The following is a 7305-nucleotide window of genomic DNA, read 5'->3' as shown; positions in this document are numbered from 1 at the left end:
TTCGATTTAATCCTCCAATTATTTCAAGTTTTTGGGTTCCCTAGAATTCAGGTGTTACATAAATTGTCTATAAAGTAAGTACAAACCTGTTTACAAATTGATTTACATTATTTAAATACACCCCACATCATATTCAAATTGACATTTAGCACCTAAATCCATGACTAGGCTAACAAAAGACCGGATTGATACAATTGATAACTTAATTGGAGTGTTTTGAAGTTTAAACATCAATTTAAAATTTGAACAATCTTTGAGATGTTTGGTGTTAATGCAATTAACAGTATAAAAAATAATATCAAACTCAAATATGTCGAACTTTAAAATTTTATGTTATGAAAATGAATAATTAATATATCAAAATTTACAAACAAAAAAATACAATAACACAAATACAACACAAATTCATGCGTACAGAGTTCTAAACAGTTAGCCATGAAGTTTCTTTCTTTTCTTTTCTTTCCTGTTCGATGGTGAGTTTCTTTTTATACAAAAAAAAAAACAAAAAAAAAAAGAAAAAAGGAAATTGAATTCTTCTCCAAACTCATCTCGTTACAAGTATAATGAAAGCTAGAATGCGAGCGATAACGCCATTGACAATAAGGATGATTAAACAAAGTTTCCAGTCATGGAGATTATAACCGCCAGATTCCAATGATTTGCAACGAGTTAATAGCCAAACTCCCGAGTACCTGAACAATATCAACACTTTGAGGAAGCTCAAGCATGGTATGTTTATGCTTCTCTAATTATACCCAACAACATGAGTATCTTTCTGATACCAGTATTTATATATATATATATATATTTGGAGATTCTTGAAACATGATATCTTCACAATCATGATATGATATGAGTGGCATATATGTATATTCAATTTTCTTTTGGGTTGTTTTAAGATCATACTCTAATATATAAATCGCAGTATTACAAGAAAGAAAAAATATTACTAACTTTTCAGCATTTGCAATGACAAAAGCTTCCAAAGCCCACTTTGTGTAGCAAAATTTGCCAAAATATTTCTGAATCATACTATCTTTTCCCTTGTTTGCAACGAGAGTCAAAACAACGGGAACAAGCACTGCCCACTGAAACAACAAAATTATTAAGCTCATCATCTAGAAAAAAAGTCATGAGTTCATGAAATGATAAAAGCTTTTTAGAACATACCAGTTGGGCAAGACTAGGTGCAAAGGAAATGGCTAATACGTAAGCCATACCAGTGACACAGTAAACAAGTGCCATCAATATAACGTAGTTATCTTGAAAGCTTGATCTTGGATTGTTGAAGAAATAGAACATTGATAAATATGCCACTGGTTTGATGATGATGTTGAACAAATCAATTGTGTCTTTCGATAGAAAATGAGCTAGACTGCTGATCCCGGATTCAGTCTCCCTTTTGTATTGTAATTTATCTAGCGAATACGTTCTCAATGCAGCGATCATCGATAATAGTGCTGCGAATGAAGGTGATTTTAAGTTATAAACACAATGGCAACATGAGCACTTTAGGCCAAGCATTTTTGTTTCAACTTACACACTGCAATGACTGAAAATGTGTAGCCAGCGTTATCCAGTGTTTCATCTGTCACTTTTGCAAGAGTCCCTAAGCAGGCTCCCGCAAGAAGAAGGATCATTAAATCGACAGCTTGCATCTGACCTTCTCGTAGTCGCTGTTTAAGAATCCTGAAATTTTGACATATGGTAAATCATCAAGGTTTAATGTACAAGGAGGCCAGTTTTTGACAAGGTGTTTGGTCCAAAACAAACATTCATATGTTGTTATGGAACAAGGTTAGGCAACCCGAGATTAGATCATCTTAAGGTGTCTTAAACAGTTGACAAAAACCGGTCCTTCTAGTGGTAGATTAGGCTGTAATATGAACCAAATATTCATATGATCGGAATGCTGCTGTTGGCTTATTATACCTGCCAAGAAAGTATCTGTACTGGCGAAGTATACCCGGTGATCGTCTGTTGGATAGATCTTTAGATTTCGAGACATTAATCTTTGCATCATCAGGCAGGTCTCCAGCAAATGCTTGTCCCCCAGCAGCGCCGCCAGAATTATTTGGATTTGAACCAGAGGGTGTTGAAAGTCCTTCAGCCAAATCAAGCATATCTAGGGGTACTGGGTAGCCATTGTGTAGCATCCATCGGACAGGAAGTTGTTCACGAGTCACTGTAGCTGGTTTCTCAATCCCTTCCAGAATGTCGATTAAGTGGTCCGGAGGATTAACACGGTCGGGCACATTGATCCCTATGCTGGAAAAGTATTCTTCAACTTTCTTCACAGGTCCAAGATATGCAACCAGACCACCTTTGGCTAGAAGTATTAAATCATCAAACATCTTGAACAAAGTATAGCTGAATCACAAGAAGCTAATGGTTACCTTCACAAATTGGAAAACCAAAAAGCAGCCATTTCTTGATGTAATTTCAGCCTTTTAAGCTTTTATATATATATATAAGAACTATACGGACTATCTTATCATAAATAATCAAATTGCTGTACAAGCAGAAGTAACTAACGAGAAAACTCAACTCAAATAAGCACCTTCTGGACCTGGCTTGCAATGATTCAGCCAATAAAAAACTTATCTTGTCTCTTATTTTCGGGTTTAGAAAAAAGTATACCTTGGTTGGTGAAGTACCATGCAGATGTTTACCCCTTCAAGAGCTTCACGTCGAAGTGCTCGAAGGAGTAACTGTGATGAAGAACTGTCTAAACCAGTAGTAGGCTCATCCAAGATCAATAGAGAAGGTTCCATAACCATCTCTAGTCCAACATTTACACGTTTTCTTTGGCCTCCAGAGATCCCTCGTTTCTCCACTGTTCCTACAAGTGAATCCCTTACTGCTTGTAGACCCAAGGACTCAATAACCCTTTCGATAACCAAAACTTTATCGGGTTTTGCCAGGTCCGCAGATAATCTTCAGTGTTATGGAATCCACAAAAATGATAAAGTAAGAATGAAACTTATAGGATGCAAATTATTCAACATAAAGACAATAAATTATGTTCTACATGGATGCTCCTTAACAACTTCACCATTAGCAGAGTAGTGCGTTGGAAGTGCACCATGTTGCTTGAGCTACAAAGGTGATAAATATCATGCTTTCATAAAAATTAATTCTTCCTGATTTTCACAAATTAGTCTACCATGACTGCCTCAAGCCTAACATTCCAACTAATATCAACACAAGTAAGATCACTGAACTAGTGATTATAATTGAGGAAAGGTTTCTAAAATAACATAAAACGTTAGGCATATTTGAATTCAATGATCAGCCAGTTACAGAAAGATATCCTGTTTAAATTTGAGCTGTTTTGTATAAATTATGAGATGATGAATACTGTTAATTTGTATCACATGTTTGAAACCACATACCTGCATCTCGCACTGAACCGAAGGTTCTCCTCTACTGTCAAGTTTCCATGCACTATGTCATCTTGAGGCACATATCCAATAATTTTCCTATATGCTTGGATAGGTTCGTTTTTTCCATTTACAAGAATCAAACCTGTAACACTGCATCCAGCAGCAGTTTTCCCTGTCAAAGCAGAGAGAAATGTAGTTTTTCCGGCTCCTGATGGGCCCATAACTGCGGATACACGACCAGGCATGAGTTTCCCAGTGACAGACCTGAGTAAATTTTTGTTTTTCCCCTTCAAAGTGAGGGTTAGATCCTTGAAATAAATCTCAATCATAGGCCTGGTCCTGATATCGTTATCAGTAGCCATTGAAATTATTCCGGAGAAAGTCAAGTTCTTGTTCTGTTGTGCTTTTTCCTTCTCAATTTGACCATAGGCATACTTGAAAATTTGACTCTGAGTATGCAATTGTTTACCCTTTGGTGCTTGTTTTTTCACATTTTTCCCTCCAATATTCAAATCAAAACCCTCATTACTTTTGGGATCATCTTCAAGGGAATGCAACATCTTTGTTAGGTCGCCTGGTTCCTTTTTCTTCTCCTTTGAACCTTTGGAGGTTTGCTCGGCTACCTTTGGCGGTGGTGGTACAGGAGCTTCAGTAGATTTACCTACACCTGATGCCTTCTGCTGTTCAGTTTTCCTTTGTGATTTAGCTCGAGAAAATGTCTTTGAAAGCTGTGCCTGCCAACCCCCTTTCTTAGCAATATCTTTTGCTGCTTTCCACCTTTCCCGTGCTTGCGCAGTTTCACGCGCATGCTTTGCTGCTGCTTCTCGGGATTTAGCCTGTCTTCTTTCTTTAGTACTAATAACTTGATCAGAGAAATTATAAATAATGAGCAGCAGGAGACTCAGTCCAACCTACTTATGCAAGAGAAAGTAAAAAAGTCAACTCGTTGAATTCGGAGCAACAACAAAGCTAAAACAGATCAGATTCCAGAGAAAAAGGAAACACAATCTAATTCTGCATGAGCATGCAAAAGAAATCCTTCATGGAGATTAGCTTCATGAGGAATTCTTCAAAGAATTATGACAGGCATGGCTGATTAACAACCCTATATATCACCATTAATAAGATACATAACCAGCTTAAGAACAGCAATCAATGAGTAGTTAGAAACCACTTACAAAGAGCATGACTCCATAACCGTGAATATTTTGGTTTGAAGTATTTGGATTGCAAGTAGTTAATTTGAAGCAAGCTGCAAAGTATTCACATAAAAATCTCATGAAAATGGATTTCCATTATTTTTGAATGAACTAAAAGCATTGACCAAACTTTGCTGTATGCATCAATGATAAGTTAGAAACCCAGAGGCCAGGAACAAGGAAGGTTGGTAAAATAAAATGCTATGGAGTTGCAAATAAATTCTGGGGCTCTTCAAATCTTCCTCAGGTGATTCAAACGATATACTTTTGAGGCACTTTCACTCAATGAATGTATACACAAACAACTTTCGATATTTTCACGTAGGTTGCATGGATACTTTTTGCACACATTGGATGTAATACACAAACTGATCAAACTGGTTCATCTAGCCTATTGATTATAAATTTGGTGAATTCATCAAGTAGATAAAATTCATTGTTAACCCTTTCATGTTCTCTAGCTCTAATTGTGAGTTTTGCAAAAAAAAAAGAAAAAAAAGGTGAACAAATTGGGTTTCAAAGCAAATTCCAGGAAGTCTATCGGATGAAAAGAGAAAAAAGAACTTACAAATTTGGGAAGTGGAACCCTTTCTGCAGTAATGCCTAAATTTGAATCAAAAGAACTTATCAGCAAACATAAACTCCAAGAATAGAGTATTTTCAGAATATCATCAAATTATGTATGTTATCTTGATACAGAATGCAGGTTCTGCAAACAAATAACTTTATTGATGCTATGAGTTCAGGGATAAAAATATACCCCTTACTGCAAGTAATTTTATTAAGGGTATTAGGGCAGTATGATCCTGCTGAACAGAATATCTCACTACTACTTCCGACATCAGCCCAAATATCTGCAGTGCCGCAACTGTGATTTGGCTTTCCAGGAGGAATTTGGTAATTATACCTGCAAATTTTCTTAACCAATTTAATGCCTACAGTACACGATGTGAGAGCAGAAGAAAAGAAATACGAACTTACGGGTCACAAACTCCGGTTGTTTTATTCAGCGTTGCAAGCGGACAATAAGAACCTAAAGGGCATGCTTCATTTTGCATGAACATGAAAAAGACAATGAATGTTCTTCATTCAGTTCCACTTCTATCAACAAATAATTCCAGTTTTCTGAAATTTTCATAGGTCATTATTCGCTTCGTCACAAAATACCATTCTGTTTTGAAATTGTTATCACACAGTTGTGTCAAGTACTTACGTATCATGCAAGCAAGACCCCTAGGGCAAAAGAATCCTTCACAACAAGGTTGACAATCTTGACTCCTGGAAGGCATGTAACTGGTATTTTTTAGATCAATCTGTTGCCCCCCGTCAGCAAAACAACCCCATCCTGGCTCACATCCAGAGACCCAAGATTTCAAATTGCAGTTCTTGTTAACTTTTACGTAACCAGTTTTGGCCCCCTTTGAAAATAAACTATCGAAATAAAATTTTATCTCTGCTGCTGTACATAGTCTCAGGGTGACATCTCCTGTTAAATTTTAATTCATCGTAAGCTCCATAGGTGAAGGATATGACAATACATTGCAAAGATGGAAAAGTAACTCCAACAGAAAACTTGAGTCATGGTAACTATATCTATCAGCCTAATTAGTTTATGGCCAATTTTTTACCTTTTTTATGCCTGCAAAACGCATGGAGTTGAAAAAGATACTTGAATCATGGTAATTTTTACAATATTTTTAGCAGACATAAAATCAGACATCTGGATCATCATAATGTCAACAAGTTCAAGTAAATATAGCATTTCAATAGGCTAAAGCTTTTCATACCTTTTGTTTTCTTGATACAATTAGTCACAAAATCCATATTTTTTGAAAAATTAAATGCTCCATCCAAATCCTCTTGCCTGAGAAGAAAGAGGAGATGCACTAATTCATATATATATATTATAAAAGGTGTTTTATGGGGTAAAGTAGAACGGTGACATGCATGATACAGAGACAAAACAGAAGAAAATTTGCGAAATACATACGCATTCTTTATGCAGAACCCCAAATCACTACCAATATCTTTGATTAGCAATGTAGTAAGATTCGAAAGCCGTTTGTGGATGAGGTCCGTTACACCAGGGAGGACGGCTGGGTTTTGTGTTTCACTGTAATCATCCCCATCCAAAGACCTTGAAGAAGGAAAGGAACTTAAAAAAAGAAGAAGAAAATGCAAAAAATGGGATCTAATAACTCCTCTCATATTGATCAACAGGCGAAGCTCTACAAATCACAAATCCTATAATACAAAACATAAAACAACTAACTATAATTGAATTCTGTGAATGAACCATGGCATTGTCAAAGGTAAAATGTCTTTTAAAACATCATGGTCTTGAGTTTTTATACTTGTTTCAAACAAGACCATGAACATTCATGGACCAAAAAACAAAACAAAAGAAAATAATAATAAATAGGGTGGTTGAAAATATGCAGACCAAAAATGAAGATTGACAACAAGCAGGGGAAGATTTGGATAGCTTTAGAGTTAGACCCTTGAGAGAAAACAATAGAATTTTGTTCGAAAGGGTGGAGTGAATATGTGTTTGGATTTGAAAGGAGGCCCTTGGTTTTGGGAATGAAAGAAATGGCGGGGAGAAATGGGTGGCTACTTTGAAGGTGAAAACTATGCTCTACCGTTATGTTTCGGTGCTTGCACCGCACGTCAAATAACTAACACTCCTAAAATGCCATAACATTTCATTTACGACTTAT

At 36.2% G+C, this 7305-nt stretch overlaps 1 protein-coding gene across 1 annotated transcript; it reads right to left on the bottom strand.

Moving 5' to 3' along the window:
* Nucleotides 1-318: 318 nt before the first annotated feature.
* LOC107921465 (putative white-brown complex homolog protein 30) lies at nucleotides 319-7101 on the bottom strand. Its single transcript, XM_041086522.1, has 14 exons — nucleotides 6576-7101; nucleotides 6373-6449; nucleotides 5799-6071; nucleotides 5567-5630; nucleotides 5346-5492; nucleotides 5154-5188; nucleotides 4565-4638; nucleotides 3396-4297; nucleotides 2641-2937; nucleotides 1933-2370; nucleotides 1541-1689; nucleotides 1171-1460; nucleotides 955-1088; nucleotides 319-692 (listed from the first exon to the last, which is right to left on the bottom strand). Exons 1-14 carry the CDS (start codon nucleotides 6791-6793, stop codon nucleotides 545-547), a joined length of 3246 nt encoding a protein of 1081 aa, XP_040942456.1. The 5' UTR covers nucleotides 6794-7101; the 3' UTR covers nucleotides 319-544.
* Nucleotides 7102-7305: the final 204 nt, after the last annotated feature.

Source organism: Gossypium hirsutum, chromosome D01 (assembly GCF_007990345.1).
Source record: "Gossypium hirsutum isolate 1008001.06 chromosome D01, Gossypium_hirsutum_v2.1, whole genome shotgun sequence".
In the NCBI taxonomy this organism is placed as follows: domain Eukaryota; kingdom Viridiplantae; phylum Streptophyta; class Magnoliopsida; order Malvales; family Malvaceae; genus Gossypium; species Gossypium hirsutum.
This window is presented reverse-complemented; position numbering and strand designations above follow the sequence as displayed.

What these genes read in the sequence shown, in the direction of transcription:
- LOC107921465 (XM_041086522.1), bottom strand. Translation starts at nt 6,793, where the DNA reads ATGAGAGGAGTTATTAGATCCCATTTTTTGCATTTTCTTCTTCTTTTT. An exon ending in AAAATTACTTGCAGTAAGGG is followed by an intron (nt 5,189 to 5,345) that starts GTATATTTTTAT and finishes ATTCAAATTTAG; the next exon opens with GCATTACTGCAGAAAGGGTT. An exon ending in ATTTTCAGTCATTGCAGTGT is followed by an intron (nt 1,461 to 1,540) that starts GTAAGTTGAAAC and finishes CTTCATTCGCAG; the next exon opens with CACTATTATCGATGATCGCT.